This window comes from Nansenia antarctica (genome assembly GCF_963989245.1).
Source record: "Nansenia antarctica genome assembly, chromosome: 6".
Classification (NCBI taxonomy): domain Eukaryota; kingdom Metazoa; phylum Chordata; class Actinopteri; order Argentiniformes; family Microstomatidae; genus Nansenia; species Nansenia antarctica.
Genome location: NC_137676.1, coordinates 10,000,900 through 10,018,038, shown reverse-complemented (window position 1 = coordinate 10,018,038; position 17,139 = coordinate 10,000,900). Strand labels below are relative to the sequence as shown.

The 17,139-nt window shown below is 44.6% G+C and overlaps 1 protein-coding gene across 1 annotated transcript; it reads right to left on the bottom strand.

Moving 5' to 3' along the window:
- Positions 1 to 3,060: 3,060 nt before the first annotated feature.
- LOC308160260 (uncharacterized protein) lies at positions 3,061 to 16,564 on the bottom strand (the record flags this gene model as incomplete). Its single annotated transcript, XM_080534178.1, has 14 exons — positions 15,978 to 16,564; positions 12,243 to 12,325; positions 11,173 to 11,329; positions 10,432 to 10,596; positions 10,064 to 10,189; positions 9,562 to 9,782; positions 9,029 to 9,127; positions 6,750 to 7,146; positions 5,753 to 5,835; positions 5,491 to 5,647; positions 5,029 to 5,193; positions 4,546 to 4,671; positions 4,012 to 4,232; positions 3,061 to 3,199 (listed from the first exon to the last, which is right to left on the bottom strand). The coding sequence occupies exons 1-14, from the start codon at positions 16,464 to 16,466 to the stop codon at positions 3,061 to 3,063; spliced, it is 2,628 nt and encodes an 875-aa protein (XP_080390304.1). The 5' UTR covers positions 16,467 to 16,564.
- Between the last annotated feature and the right edge of the window lie 575 nt (positions 16,565 to 17,139).

Sequence of the window (17,139 nt, the reverse complement as noted above, 5' to 3'; positions counted from 1 at the left end):
CAGATGTATATTTAGATGTAGATATGGATGAGTCATACTTGGCCCTTATTGTGAGTCTGACTTTCTAAGGGGACGGGGAAGGAACTCATTATCTGGAGTTTTTATACTTTTGATTGGATTGTAGATAAGATCTGACTGGCCAATCAGACTAAGCTCTGTTTTGGCTACTCCAGGAAATGCAGACGGCTTGGCTGTTGTATCGTGAATGATGCACTTTCGGGAATCCCTGCCTGGAGGCCAGATGGTTATCCTCTGTGACATCGGTACATCCGTGGGAGGTTCTAATGGCCCCTACTGTACGTAGGTGAGTCACTACGCCACTTAGTAGCGCTCTTTTGGCTAATCCTGGCAAAGCAGGTGTCTACTTGACTGATTTCTCTTGGCGTCTCCACTGTCTTTACTGTTTATTCACCATCCAGTCATTTAGCAGAAGCACATTCTAAGTAAGTGAATCAACTCTACATCCATCATTGTAAGTAAAACCTTCAATCAGAACAAGTGTCATTAGCAGTCACATTGCTCAAGTTTTTAATTTCTGGTAATGTAGGCTGTTACATTCAGGAGTTCTCCTCCTCATTGAACCTCCATCCAATTCACCATCTCATTGAACCTCCAACCAATTCACCATCTGATTCAACCTCCACCCATTTCACCACCTAATTGAACCTCCATCCAATTCACCATCTCATTGAACCTCCACCCAATTCACCATCTCATTGAACCTCCACCCAATTCACCATCTCATTGAACCTCCACCCAATTCACCACCTAATTGAACCTCCATCCAGCCCTCCTCATTGAACCTCCACCCAGTTGTCCCTCCACCTACATCCCTGCTTCTCATTATCATCTCTGACATAGGGTTGGCAGCAAATGCTCTCTCTTGTCTCATTACAACATACAGTTGATCTATGATCTGGGCTAAAGCTAGTCAGACCCACCCCAAATATGTTCACATACACACACACACACACACACACACACACACACACACACAAACAAACACACACACACGCACGCTCGCACACACACGCCCGCTCAAACACACACACACACACACACACACACACACACACACACACAGACACACACACACACACACACACACACACACATACACACACACACACACACACACACACACACACAAACACAGCAGCACACACAGCAACACATCCATCCCACTCCCTGACAGACTATATAAACTAGTGTACAGCGGTTTTAGGGCACTTACTTATTATAAGTATAATTCAACCTTTCATTAAAAAGGCTAGCTTGTCAGTGGAACCTGTTCTCAATTACAGTTGGCTACAGTACAATGATGTTGTTCATTATGTTTTGCTTTAAGAAAGTATGAAATATGATAATCTAATACACAGTAATTCTATCATATGGTCCCATGAGATTGGAATTTTACAAACGTAGGTACTTATAGTAATTGTGTCAGGTTGAGATACTTATAGCAAAACTTTCATGTGTGTTTAGTAGGTAGAGAGACCCTGTAGCATGACTAGACCTCTGGGCCTTTGAAGTGTGTGTGTGTGTGTGTGTGTGCCTGCGTGTGTCTGTGCGTATGCGTATGCATGCCTGTGTGTGTGTGTGTGTGTGCGTGGAGGAATGGCAGGTATGCAGTATGAAGCTCCCTGCCCTCTGTCTGGAATGCCTTGTCTCTCCCTGACTCCCTCCCTGCTCCGCCGCAGCGTTTCATCCTTCTAATGCAATGCGTCTGGGGAGCTCACGCTCGAACAAAAGCCTTCTGTGTGAAGAGGACAGTTTTACAACCTTCTTCGCCTATCCACAGAGAGAAGGAGGGAGAGAGAAGGAGAGATAGAAAGAGAGGGGGGGGGGGTGGAGAGAGAGACAGAGAGTGAGACGAGCCTCGCTTGTCCTCAGAGAGCCTGGGGAACCACCCTCAGCAGATTGACTTCTACACATCTTACACAAGAACAGCTGTTGACCAAATGAGAGTGGCAAGATCTGGAAATATTGTTGGAGTGATGCTACCCTGTCTTTCCACAGAGTCTGCTGTCACAGTCTCCCATGTGGAAGATAATGCTTTGCACTGAAAAAGGCTTGATGCCAAATGTGTCCACAGTGACTATGCTGATTATAGAGTAAACCTTCATTTATTTTTCTATTAGAAAATGCTGGCCATATTGTTTATGTACTCCCACGCGGAAGACCCAAATCAAATGTCTACCATTAGGCCAAGAGGACACCCAGAGTTTTATACCTTAAATCAGAGATGTACAAACCAACCCAACCATAAACCAATAATATGAGATGTGTCTATTGCTTACGTTTCATTATGGCAATGAAGAATTGAAATAGAATTAACATAATACCAGGAGGGCAATACACAGAAGATGATCTTAGTAAGTTCAAAGCTCCCGGGAAACTCACTCCAAGATAGCCTTCTCTCATTGAGACTCAAACAGACGTTTGTAGTCAACTTAAAGTATACAAGACAATCACCAGGGACCTAACTAGGTCACATCTGAACCAAACAAACAGCGTTCAGACAGAATGACTGGACAGGAAAGGAAAACAAACCACAGCAAGATTTGACCGTGAGTCATCATGTTAAACAGGCAGATATCTTGGGAATAGCGGTCCGGGTCGGTATTAGGGGGGAGGCCAGGTCACGCCGGGGCAGAACCAGAAATCCTGAGAACTTGCTAGAACAATATTATGTCCTACTGGTGGAAGTAGAGCTGGGAGGACAGGCTCATTGTAATGCATGGCATGGAATAAAGAACCGTATTAAACACCATTCTCATGCCATTCCATGCATTACAATGAGCCCATCCTCTGATTTCTACCTCAGATAGCCTCCATTGGTATAACCTCTAGGATTGGATGTCAAAGTTGCTTGTGTAATGTCACAACAACATTGCATTTGTTGTCTATATGCATATACTGTATTTCAGAGAGGTAACATGTTGGTGATCATAATGTAACTGATAAATAAACTATCAAAACAAACACTGTGCTGGTAATAAAACAGGAGTTATTGTTATTGTTGTTGTTGTCTTGGTTTTATTGTTTATTTTGTTTTATTCATGCGTCAGTGCAATTGACCTCAGACGATGTTTCAGACGACACGACCTTCCCATTCACCAAGGTCTGGGTGATGGTCGTGGTCTTAGTGTGGGTGACAGACTCCTTCACAGCCTGCACCTCAAGGGCCTCCTCAAGTCTGGAGAAAGAGAGAGAAGGAGAGGGAGCGAGAGAGAGAGGGAGGGAGAGAAAGAAAGAGAGAGAGAGAGAGAGGGGAGAGGGGGGGTAGAAAGAGAAAGAAAGAGAGAGAGGGGGGAGGGGAAAGAGGAGAGAAAGAGAGAGAGAGAGAGAGAGAGAGAGAGAGAGAGAGAGAGAGAGAGAGAGAGAGAGGGAGGGGGGTAGAGAGGGTGAGAGAGAGGGTGGGATAGAGTGAGGGGAGAGAGAGAGGGAGGGAAGGAGAGAGGGAAGAGTCAATCATTAGAATTGCAGCTGCAATAGAACATCAAACAGAGAGGGGAGGTACTGTCGCTAACACTTTGCATAAACTGAGATGCTTGCGATATTTGCATAAAACTAGTTTGCATCAAATTTGCAAGAATGACGAGCTTCCTGAATTCAACGACAAATTAATCAGATATCATCATCGCTGTCACAGATTGGCAAACTGTAAACCATTATCCTCCATAATCCATGTTTTATGGAGATGTTATGGATAATCTGACATGGACGCCATTGCAGTTGGTAAGGGTATGGGTATACAGTACTGTAGGTATTGGTCAGGTAAAGGTAAGATGGTGGAAATCTTACTCAACATTCAAATCAGTATGCAAGGTGGAGTTCTGCCCATCTTGCTTATACTCTATGGGCTGGTTTCCCGGACAAAGATTACGGCTAGTCCTAGACTTCAACATATTTGTAAAGTTTAATACCATTCCTCATTCCGTTCCTTGCATTACAATAAGCCCGTCCTCCAATGTCTACCTCCACCTGCCTCCCCTGATGTCTCCTCACCTGAAGTCTCCCCCCTCCAGCAGCCTCCTGTAGGTCTGGATCTCGGCCTCCAGCTGCATCTTGATGTTGAACAGAGCCTGGTACTGCTGCGTCTGGTCCTGGATGTTGGAGCGGATCTTGGTGAGCTCGGCCTGCAGACGGAGGATCATGCCCTGGAACTTCTCTAGCTCCATGTTGTACCGCATCTCCACGTCACGCAGGGTGCCCTCCAGGGATTCTTTCTGTACGTAGGAAATGAGATTAGATTAGATTAGATTAGATTAGATTAGATTAGATTAAATTGCAAGTCATTTTATGGGATGGCTATGTGACATTTGAAAACACACTTGTAGAATATCAGAATATAATAGAATGGAATAAAATGGAATGTAATGTAATATAATATAATATAATATAATACAGGAGTTGATTGCTCTCCTCCATGGCTTGAGTTGACAACTTATTTTGTTCCTTTCTCTTCTTTATTTTAGCCAAATTGACTTGGACAAAAGCGTCTGCTAAATGACCTAAATGTAAATGTGATGTGGTTCTTACCAGGCTGTTCTCAGACTGAAGCTCTATCTGGAGAGACTGCATCCTCCTCCTGCTCTCACTCATGGTGCTGCTGGCCTCCTTCAGGGCCGTGGTGCTCACTGTCACCTGCATCTGCACCTCTGTGATCTGGAGGAGAGGAAAACACAGACACATACACACACACACACCATGAGAAAATGCTCTTCTAGCATGACGACTGCCAATGGCCCCTGGCCTGAGCTAGATTATTTTTGCTGTTACGACTGATGGATAAGATTGATTCACTTAGTTATTCAAATGTATTGATTGTAACTCGCTTTGGAATAAGGTGTCTGCTAAATGCCAAAAATGAAATGAATGAAATGACACACACACACACACACACACACACACACACACACACACACACACACACACACACACACACCATGTATATTAACCCACACTCATACTGCAGATTGGGCAATGATTAGAGAGTTCCTAGTGAAGGACAGAGTGTTGTACCTGTGATTCGTGCCATGCTTTGAGTTCCTGCTGGTTCTTCAGGGCCATCTTCTCGTACTTAGCCCTCATCTCCTCCATGATCAGGGTCAGGTCCTGCCCCTTTGGAGCGTCCACATCCACGTGCACACTTGACTCGGTGATGTACGCACGCAGCTCCATCACTTCCTGTCTCACAGGAAATAGGACGTGATTTTGTTGAACAATATTGAACATCCATTGATTTGTTGTTAGCAGTAGCTAGTTGAAGTTAGTAGTGGCTTTTTTTTTTTTACAACTCTGAACTGAACATGGATTACAGTTTCTCCTGGACCATAGACTACTCTCAAGGTAAGGAATTATCTGACTTTAAGGTGTAAAAACTGAATGATCTCGTATTGCGATTCATGATTCACTATTGTGATTCATGATTCAGTAGTGTGATTCCTGATTCAGTATTGTAATTAATGATTCAGTGTTCCTCACCGTTTGGTGGTTCTTCTTCAGAGTGATGAGTTCTGCCTTCAGGGACTCAATGTCACTCTCCAGGTGCATCCGGATCATGTTGGTGTCATCTAGAACCTTCCTCAGCTTGGACACATCAGAATCCACAGTCTGGCGCATCCCAATCTCATACTCTAGCCTTCACAAACATACACACACACACACACACACACACACACACACTCTTTCAGAAAACTTTAGGTCTTAGACAAGGTCACACAGGGTTCCCAACACAAGCACTCACTTGGCCCGGAAGTCATCTGCAGCAAGGCTAGCATTGTCCATCTGGATAGCTGTCCCTGCATTGGTTACCACAGCCTCCAAGATCTGAACGAGAGAGGTGGGGGGGAAGATAGAGATAGAGAGAGAGAGATAGAGAGAGAGAGGCAGAGAGACAGAGGCAGAGAGAGAGAGAGAGAGAGAGAGAGAGAGAGAGAGAGAGAGAGAGAGAGAGAGAGACACAGGGGGGAAAGAGAGGGGCGAGAGAGACAGAGACAGACAGACAGCAATTGATGTAGATGCAATTGTTTCTTTGCACATCTTTACAAGCGTGTATCTGCTGGGTGGTATACAACCAGGTTAAATAAAAGGCTTATACAAATACAAAGTCCAGGTTGTAAACATTGAGAAATGAGGTATGCTTGAAGAGATATACAATGTGGTGTTTGACAGTCTTTCTTATGCCTTGCTTTTAATAAGTTAGCCCTTTATATGACTTGGTCATACACCGGTTGTGGTGTTTGCGGGGGGCTTAGGGGATCCCATAATAGATTGAACTGATTGTGGTGAAATTACTAGTTACTAGAGTTTGACACATGTTACATTCAAAGTTTTAAAGCTTTATTTAGTGTGTGATGCCTTCAATAGAGAACATCACATGGCTATACTACTAAGAACACATGGTCAGCACTTTGCTTAATTCGACTGTGTGTGGTACTGTATGCTAGTGTGGACACTGTAACATTTATCCTGTGTTTGTTTTAATCTAAAGTGACCATGGGTGAAATGCACTCTTAACTTATTGAGTGCCGAGGGTAAATAAAGTTGCCCAAATTGTTAACATTCTAGACGAGTGACCAAAAATGCATAAAATATGATGCTTCTTTTTGTAGCCAATCAAAGCATTATTGCTATTATACCACATAAAACACACTAGGTGGTGAGTGTTCTGGAATTCTTTGGCACTTAGTGAGTTAAACTCACCCTGAACTTCAAACTTGAAAGCTAGACATGGTTCTCACCTGTTTCCTGAGGGTGACCAGCGTAGCCTCGTAACGGCTGTAGTCCGTCCCCGTCGGCCCTCTCTTCTGCAGTTCCTCGCGGATCTTCACCTCCAGCCTCTCGTTGGCTGTCTCCAGGTTCCGCACCGTCTCCAGGTATGTTGCCAGACGGTCGTTCAGGTGCTGCATGGTCGATTTCTCGTTGCCCATGACAAAGCCCCCTGTCCCTGCGCTGCTGGAGGTATGCACATGGTAACCCCCCTCCACTCCGATGCCCCCTATGGCGGCTCCTCTGCCCACCTTGACCCCACTGTAGATGGAGGAGACCCTGGTGCCGTAGCCCCCGGCCCCCCCATGGGCGGACCTGGAGCTCCATTCCTTCTTGGCAAACATAGGGCCACTCCCGGCCAACGAGTATCTAGAGAAAGAATCCATGTTGTATGGTTGTACCTGCAGTGTGTTTGTCTGTGTCTATATATCCAAGGTGATAGACAGAGAGAGAGAGAAGAAGGAGGAGGAGAGAGGTTTTATAGATAAAGCTGTATTGCATCATGCCACTCTTCTTCCTGATTGCTCTTTCACCTTCAGACCCTGGTTAGACTCTGTGCTCTTCACCTATTCACAGCTTTGATTGCATGCCTGGGGAAAGGGGGAATTTACTTATTCCGGCGGAAATTTGGATATTGATGATTCTGCAAATCGTGTGCCTCTGAGATCACTCGGTTCACTTGGAGTTATCTCAGAATTAGCCAATAGGGAGGTACTGTATATGCAAAATCCTACACGTAATATTGGTAGGAAGCTCAGATTTTCAGAGGAGTGTTTGAATGCACCATTACAAGGCCAGAGACGGGTATAGATAGTTTTGATCAGTAGATAACACATGAACTGTAGACACTACTACAGATAACGGTGTCATGCTCTTGTGACTGAAGTATCCCTGCTCATTGCCATGATATCTAGCCTTAGCTATCAGTAGACAGCTAATTCATTATCCACTGCTATCATGAAATGATGGCTGAAATGTAATCTCCATTGTTCATACACAGTTCATCCATTAAACACTGGACTAATCCTGTACTAAAGACCAATGGGGAATCTTTGATTGCTCCTGCAGGAGAAGTCTTTTCAAGAACCTTTTTTGGTTCTACGTAGAACCCTTTCCAAAGAGAAGCTTCTACTGTTCAGTACATTGAACCGAAATGATTCTTCCAAGGGCTTCTTTTCTTTATTTAGTGTGTGATGCTTCTTTTCTACAGTGAAAAACCTTTTATTAAGAGAATAGGCTTGATATTTGTTGGGGAAATCACCCTTATATACAGTATTTCTGAAAACAACATAAGATCATTCATGTTTGCGGTTCATGCTCATGTTGTGAGCTCAGAATTATAAGGTCCGAATTATAAATCTCCGTTTAGGGCAGTTCAGAGATATTGAGCGTCAAAGTTTTTACATTCCATTATGTTTTGTGAGATGGAACCTTTGTATTTTATGAATTACTAACTCAAAAATGTCAACATTTAAAAAATAACACCACACAGGCATTAATAAACACCTAAGGGATCAGATTATGTAAAAAAATACATTTTGACAAAAATGGAGATAGAACCTTATAATTCTAACGTCACAATGTTTCATGTATAGAAGTCATCACTCAGTGACGGTCAACAGTCTGGATGGTGCTGGTAAAAACTTTATTGGAATGTCAGGAGTCAGTACAATGAAGATTCAACACATTAGACCAAACTGGACAGAGAGAAAACCAAGATGATGATAAAAGACACAAAAACAACAGTTTACATCAAGAAGATACAGAATTGCATTTTATTCTGCTGCTGGTTTAACAATAAACGGTCAATATGATATGAATTTAATCAGATATAGCATTTGTTTCTTAGTCCGTACTGTAAACGAATGTCGGCCCTGCTCCTTAATGTATGAAATTGAAACACTTAAGACACTACAGCAGAAGACATTAGGATGGAATAAATAAGAGATGGACGAGTTCTCGTCTTATCCAGCTGGTCTCTGGCCTCCTATACTAGTTAGCCTGTGTAAATGGAGTTAGTCAATGGGATTTTAGTGTTGTAACTAAGGTCATGAGAGGGAACCAATAGCTGTGATTGACAGTTCAAAGGTCCTCTTTGGTCTCTGACTGGTTGTAATTCTCAACCTATGTAAATGTTAGCCAATGGAGTTCTTGTGTTGTAAGTTCAGGAAGAGAAGAGGACAAATGGGAGCCATGGTTGGGAGTTCAGAGGTCAGGATGAACCAATGGCCTTCTTTAGAGGTCTCTCTGCTCTGTGCTGGAGGAGACCACTTTGCCGTCGACCAGGGTCTGAGTGACAGTCATCACCTTGGTCTTCACTGTCTTCTGGTCCTCGAGAGCATCCTGCAGACTGTGTGGTGAGAGAGAGAGAGAGAGAGAGAGAGAGAGAGAGAGAGAGAGAGAGAGAGAGAGAGAGAGAGAGAGAGAGAGAGAGAGACAGTTCCAGAAGAGTCAGTCTATAAGAATCTACTGTACATGATTGCATTCATATCCACATAAAAGAGACCACATCTCCAAAGATGGCCTCCAGTCAACCAATCTCAACACATAATATTGACTTAAATTGACATTTTAACTGTTCCATCAATTCTAATACAGTATGCTAACATTTATTTTTCCCATAATGGTAACAACTAACTTCTCCTTCATTCTCAATTCACTTCAGTGCCTGAATGTTACCAGGAAACACATACAGCACTGTACAGTTGAGGCTTCCGATTTTCTACCACCTCTTCTGGTGCTCTACACAGAAATTAAAATGCTCCCTCTCGCTATCCTACTCACTGGAAGTCTTCTCCATCCAGCAGCCTCCTGTACGTGGCGATCTCAGCCTCCAACTTCATCTTCATGTTGAGCAGTGCCTCATACTCGTGAGTCTGCTGCTTGATGTTGGTGCGAAGCTGGGTCAACTCAGCCTCCAGCGAGATGATGATGTTGTTCATGCTCTCGATCTCCATGTTGTAGCGCATCTCTGTGTCCCGCAGGGTTCCCTCCAGAGACCCTTTCTGTCGCAGGGAGAGGAGGAGGGGAGGAGGAGGAGGAGAGAGGGGTACAGTCAGGGTGAGAAGAGAGCTCAAAGTGATAACGAAAACTAAACCATGCAATCAACCATGGCTAAGCTACACAGTGCAGTAAAGTGAGCTGAGCATGTTTAGCTGAGTGTTTGTGTGTGTGTGTGTGTGTTTAGCTTGGCTCAGTGTGTGTGTTTTTTGCTGAGTGTGTGTGTGTGTGTGTGTGTGTGTGTGTGTGTTTTTAACTGAGTGTGTACGTGGTTGAATGGTCTTACCAGGCTCTTCTGTGACTCCAGCTCTATCTCCAGGGTCTGCAGCTGCCGGCGAAGGTCATTGGCCTCTGTATGTGCCCCCTGGAGGGCCTCTGTGTTCTGAACAACCTGGCTCTGCACCTCTGTGATCTGCAACCAAACACACAGTCAATATGAATATCAACCATCATTTCTGCAATGGAGAGAGCACTGAGGATGGTCTATAGACACTGTTGACATAAAATAATTGGTCACCTTTTTGTTTATGTTTAGAGTTTGGGAGTTTCAGAAACACCAAAGAGGAAGAGGTGGAGGAGGCAGAGGAAGAGGAATAGGAAGAGGAAAAAGAGGAGGAAGAGGAGGAGGAGGAAGAGGAGGATGAGGATGAGTACCTGTGATTCGTGCCATGCTTTGAGTTCCTGCTGGTTCTGCAGGGCCATCTTCTCGTACTTAGCCCTCATCTCATCCATGATCTGGGCCATATCCTGCCCCTTAGGAGCGTCCACATCCACGTGCACTCCTGATTGGTTGACTTGGTTACGCAGCTCCATCACTTCCTGGGGTCAGCAAGACAAGAACGAGAGGTTAAAAGTGCACTACTTAAATTCTGTTCCCCTTCTTCAGTGTCAGTTTGTAAAGAGATCGGTTTATGTTTTGTATTCGAACTGCCACTGAGAATTTAAAATGTTGTGGTCACCACGCCCAAAGCCAAAGACAAATCTAAATAACCCACAAAATATCAATGGGAGTGTTTCCAGAAAGCTCTGTAAGACCATATTCTTCTGTAGGCCAACCGACAAGATTATCTTGGTGCTACAGAAACCATGATGGATGCCATGAATTTCCTCCCTTGTTGATACAGTTGAGTTTACCATATCTCCTGCGTCAACTGGCTAGCTTAGTGCCTAGCTAATATTGGTTTAGAAGCTAGAGGTGGGGTTGGAGGAATAAACAGTGGTTTATTCTTTTTCAAGACTAGCAAATAGAGGTGCCGCCTTGGATAAAGAGATCACTGCATACAAAAGTGAAACATGAAACTGTTTTATATGAGCTTACATTATTCATGCTAAGTTAGCGTAACGCCAAGACGGACAGTAAATATTAACGTAGTGCGTTTGTGTAGCAAACTCCACCTGATCGTGGTTCTTCTTGAGGAAGATCAGCTCCTCCTTCAGGGACTCGATCTCGCTCTCCAGGTTCATACGACCCATGTTGGTGTCATCGATCACCTTCCTCAGACCAATGATGTCCGCCTCCACGGACTGGCGGATGGACAGCTCTGACTCAAACCTACACACAGCACATAGGGTCACAGTTAGTACTGTAGTACTGTACTGGTCAGCTATGGTGAATCAATCAAAATCTTGTTAGACACTTATGGCACCCCCTCACATTTCAAAATGATTTTCTGATTGATCAACATAACCATAATGATTTAATCACCTAAAATCATATTTCACCTAGATGCCGAATGCATTTTGTTGTCTCTGTACTTGTACTATGCCAATGACAATTAAATTGAATCTGAATCTGAACTTAGTGACAGTTTAGATGAAGTTGGTCTATACATGTGTTATTACTACAGTTATAATGTGACATTATCTTGTGAGTTGCTCAGACTCATGTCTAAACATAGGGCAGAGCTTCAGGGTCAGGGACTGTGAAGCTACGGTGTCGCTACATGTCTGTTTTTGTAGTTGATTTCTTTTGTTTAATATGAACAGTTTAACAGAAATGTATTCCTGCTGTCAGTGTTGTTTTTGTCATTAGAAAAGCGTACAGCAATAAGGGCCGGTCCCTAGCCTGCAGGTTGTGGTTAAAGCGTGGGACAGCAGCGTCTCTTTATCTCTCCATCATTTGACTCCCATTTTGTTGCCATAACTCGAGGAGTCCCAGCAAAGGCCTGCTTGTTCTGCACATTAAGCACTAAGTTTGAGAGGGTTGGGAGGAAAGAGGAATAGAGAAAGGGAGAGAGAGAGACGAGGGGAATGAACCTAAAGGAGTGAGAGAGAGGTTGAGAGAAAGCACCCTAAGCTCTACTTGTGTAACCTAAACACTGCTTTTGCACCCTAAAGACTACTTTGCACCCAAAACTCTACTTTTGCATCCGAAGAGCTACTTCTGCACGCTTGACCCTACTTTGGCACCCTAAACCCTACTTTCGCCCCCTAAACACTACTTTTCCACCCTAAGCTCTACTTACTTCATTCTGAAGTCGTCAGCAGCCAAGCGGGCGTTGTCGATCTGCAGGACCAGACGGGAGTTGTCTAATGTGGCATCAAACACCTGGGGACAAAGATACAGAGATATCCCACATTAAAACCAACACACTTTTAATTTCCTCTTTTTAACGAGCTGATGAGGATTTATAGGGCTGGCTGCCCGGACACAGATTAAGCCTAATTCTGCTGTAGACTGAAAGTCATCCTCAATTGATATTTTATAAATGCTTCATTTGTGCAGGTAAACACACAGTATCGTCCAGACTTGATGAAAATGTGTTGATAGATGATCGAGGCTATAAAGACAGTCTTTTTTGTAATGAATATGAGTTGAAAAGAAACCGCAGGTGTGCGTGTGTGTGTGTGTGTGTGTGTGTGTGTGTGTGTGAGGACAGAGCAGGTGTTTGTGTGTGTGTATGTGGGCATGAGTGTGCGTTAGTGTGTGTGTGTGTGTGTGTGGGTTTGTGTTTGTGGACAGTGCCAAGGGCAGCAGCGAGGCCAGCTGGCCAGTGTTTGCTCTGTATGGTGTATAGCAGATGAGATAAGGGGTGGAGACCTGTGTGACTAAAGTCCAGGAGCCAATCATTAACAGACAGCAGAGATGTGTCTGTATGTACGTGTGTTTGTGTGTGTGTGTGTGTGTGTGTGTGTGTGTGTGTGAATGTGTGAATGTGTGTGTGTGTGTGTGTGTGTGTGTGTGTGTGTGTGGGAAGGTTGCAGGGTTGGGTTTCCTGTTGTTGTTGCTGGTGAGTGAAGCTTTATTTTGCTAAAGGGGGGTGGTTGGTGTGTATATGTGTGTTTGTGTGTGGACGGACGGAAGAAATGTGGAACAGAATGAGGAATGGTTTCCAACACCAAATAGTCATATTTGGATCTCCTCTTGTGCTGTTGGTAAATCTCCCATCTACCGTCCTGAAAGGCTTCTCTATGGTTTTGCATACAGAAACTGTAGTTCTGAAGTTATGATGTTTGTTCATCTGGGTTCAAATGGCCAAACATACTGTACATAGAATGACTGGAATGTACCAGTATCCAATGGGAGTTGACCTGAGGTTTTTTGTTTTATGTTCCTCAAATTTCTACTGTCTACAGTATTGTACCATACCAGAGTAGCTAGTTACAGATGCAGTAGAGAGTTTTACAATATTGTAGCAGTGGCGGCTGGTGCTAAACATTTTGGGTGGGGCACAGCAGTGTTTCCTCCAGGATTTTTCACATTAGTGGCGGGGGGGTCCTCTTTCGCGATTTTTTTTTCCGTGTGGACGATTTTTTTTTCGCGTGCACGCGCATAAAACGCGCACTGGCGCTCAAAACAAAGACGGAATTTCACTTTACCCACGCAATACCCACTTAAACATGTGTGAGGATACGTAACGGCGTTTTGTGACAGAACTTTCACTTTCATTCATGAAATTTTGGACCATTGCGACAGACTATAGCTCATATACCATCAAAGGGGGGAGATGCGACATGAAATATGTCAGAATGCAGCAATATCATGCACAGATCAGCCTTATAACATGTCATGTTATATATATATATATAACGTTAGACAGGGAGCGCAGATGTATGTTTATGAACGATATGAGGCTGGGAGGGAAAAATCACAGTATACCCGCTAGAAAAAACTAGACTACACCACTGAAGTAGGCCTATGAGAGGACACGCACAAAACCGGCTAACGTTACTCATTAACTGTTTACACAAGTACAATCACAGTGTGACAGTCAGATGGAGCATTCGGTAAACAACAACAGCAAGGTAATGCTATCAGTTGAGTTAAAGAAAAACAGCTCTTACCTTTGAGGACACCAACATGAGCCCTGTTTACCCGTACCTCCGCCGTTCTGTTCGTGGTGATTTTAGAGGCAATAGATTATTTTTGCCCCGCGCATATTGCTATGAATAGTTCGAAGCTAGGTGCTTGCACGTTAGGTGCGAGGCTGCTCGGTTAACCCATTAGCGGGAACATTATTAGTTGCACAAAATAGGCTGATTTAATTGACCATGAACATCAGAGACAGACATTACGAATGTTCATTTAAAATACTCCGGAAGCCCGGAAGTCGGAAGTCCTCAGCATAATGCATTGTCTGCTATTACAACCGGATATTCAGGACGCAACTTTTTGCGCCCCGGCCGAGAAATAGAGACAGCCAATTGGAGCACTGCTACAGCTCACGTGTAAGCGAAAAGTATTTGGCCTGCGATAGACTTGCATTCGATCGGCGACCCGACTCCTCCCCCTATGTATTTTAACAGTGAATTTTACACACACACAGATAAAATGTTTATTGTATTGGAGGATTTTTAATGAATGCTGATAGGCGCCGACAGAATATCAGCCGCATTTTGTGAATAAACAATGTTTATTTAAAAAAAAAACTTTTACAAATCGCAACTAGGAAGTGAAGGTGGGGGCGGCGCCCCAGCGCCCTCTATCGGCCAGCCGCCACTGTATTGTAGTGTATTGTGTTTCCCATTGTAGTCACTGAATTGTAGTCAATTGACATAAATGATCCCTGATCTACCGTAGGTTGACTCACCCTGACTCGCCCGGCAGTATAGAACCTATCACTCTATAGTTTGACACACAGGTGAATGGGCCAGATCAGATAAATAGAGATAGAGTCACTTAATGAGATGGATCACCTTTTAACGGTTTAACGATGTGGGACATTGAGTGCCGGTTTCACTCAGCATACAGTTCTATATCATGAAGGAACTAAATGATAAAGGAAACAGGAAGCTCACCTGTCCTATCAATATCACCTGCCCTCACTAACTGTCACTTTTAGAGTGAACACACTCACCACAGTCAATAAAACAGCCGTTTAAGGTTGACCAATAACTGTTAGCGAAAATGGTTCAGGGTCACTTGTACTGTTCATAGAGTACTCTAACTCCACAATGTTGTTTTCTTTCTGTATGAAACGAGCCACATAATGCTCTCTTTAACAGTGGTTGTGTGATAGATTGATTTCTTCTCCATCAGCAGAACAGTCAATCTGTCTAATTGAGTAATGAGGGGGGTGTTACATATACATGACCCCTGACCCCCACAGCTACGGGTTGAACCCTGTAACTCCTGACCACATCTAGGGTCAGCAACCAGAACCTTCTGGAATGCCCCCTCTGACTTCTTTCTCTCCACCCCCTGGCCCCCTGCCCAGAGATGTTGGCAGTGTGCCATGGATCAATCAGCAACTGGCTTTAATGAACTAAAAGCCAATCAGCACTGTGGGATTAATTAACCAACTACCTGGGCCTTTGCGACCCGGGTCAATGACCTGAGACTGGTGGAGCGAAACAGAGTCAGTGTGTTCTCTCTGTCTTAGTCTGTTTGTCTGTCTATTTCTCTATTTCTCTCTCTCTCCCTTTCTCTCCTTTTCTCTGTGTATTCTATTTCTATTACTGTTTTCCCTTTTTGGTTAATCATATTATGACCGTGAGAATACATTAACAATATCACAACTTCCCATAGAATACAGTCTTGGTAACTTAGTATATGTCTGCCTGTATTCTCTATCTAAGACAATGAGGCAATGATGAGACTATCATAAGACTACTAGGAGACAATTAGGAGACAATAATGAGATGAATAAAAGTTAAATGAAACAGAGAAGAGTTAGTCCAACATCTTTTTAGCAGTCATAACACCCCCCCCCCCCTCCCCTCATCCACCCCCGCCCCCTTCTCCCTCCTTCCCCTCTCACCTTCTTCCTGACGTCGTCCAGGATGGCGTTGTAGCGGCTGTAGTCGTTGACGTCTGGCCCCCTCTTCTCCAGTGCCTCGCGGATCTGCAGCTCCAGCTTCCCATTGGCTGCCTCCAGGTTACGCACAGTCTCCAGGTACGAGGCCAGGCGGTCGTTCAGGTTCTGCATGGCGAACTTCTCGTTACCCATGACGTGCCCCGAGTTCTCACCTCCAGCGCTGCTGCCGCCGCTCACTTTGATGCTGGTGGTCATCCCCATGCCTCCCCCCAGGCCTCCACCCAGGCCTCCCCCCAGGCCTCCCCCCATCCCGCTGCGCACACCTGAGTAGGAGGAGGAGGAGATCCTGGCCCCCTGACCCCCGGCCCCGCCGTAGATGCTGGAGGCCCGGTAGGCAGGAGCAGCGGAGGTCCGGGTGATGGAGACGTGGCCTGAGGAGGGCATCTTGGAGCTGGAGGAGCGCACGGAGTAGGAGCTGCTTTTATAACTCATGGCTGTCTGACTGACTGACTGAGTAACTGAGACTGAAAGTATGAGAGAGAGAGAGAGAGAGAGAGAGAGAGACGGTAGCAGCACGAGTCACACAGACACACACACACTAGGCAGGGGGAGAGGAGGAGACGCTGGAGGTTTATAAACCTCCCCGGCCCCCACCACCAAACGGCTGTCCCGCCCCCCAGGACACTCCGCCTCCACCAGCTTCCCTTGGTCCTCCCTCTTTTCCACAAGCAAGACCACAGCAGTTTTATATAGACTCCTTTGTCCCCTCTGTCTGCCCAGTCTCTCTCTCTCTCTCTCTCTCTCTCTCTCTCTCTCTCTCTCTCTCTCTCTCTCTCTCTCTCTCTCTCTCTCTCTCTCTCTGTCTCATTCTCTCTGACTAGACATTCAAAGTAATTCAATTTTACATTCATGGAACTTTTTGAAAGTGAATGAGAATGTTTGCCGCCGTTTGAATAGCCTCACTTCAGCTTCTTCAGATGGTTGTGTCTGTTTTCAGTATTCTACTTGTTGTTTGAATCCTGCAGTAGTTTGAGAAAGGAAAATAATTTGTTACATTGTTCTGTCACAGAGTGATTTATCGTTAATAATGATATCACATTCCCCTCCCACTGACAGTAAGGTGTGTTTCACCACCTGCATCGCTGAATGTTGGGAAACCGTTGTG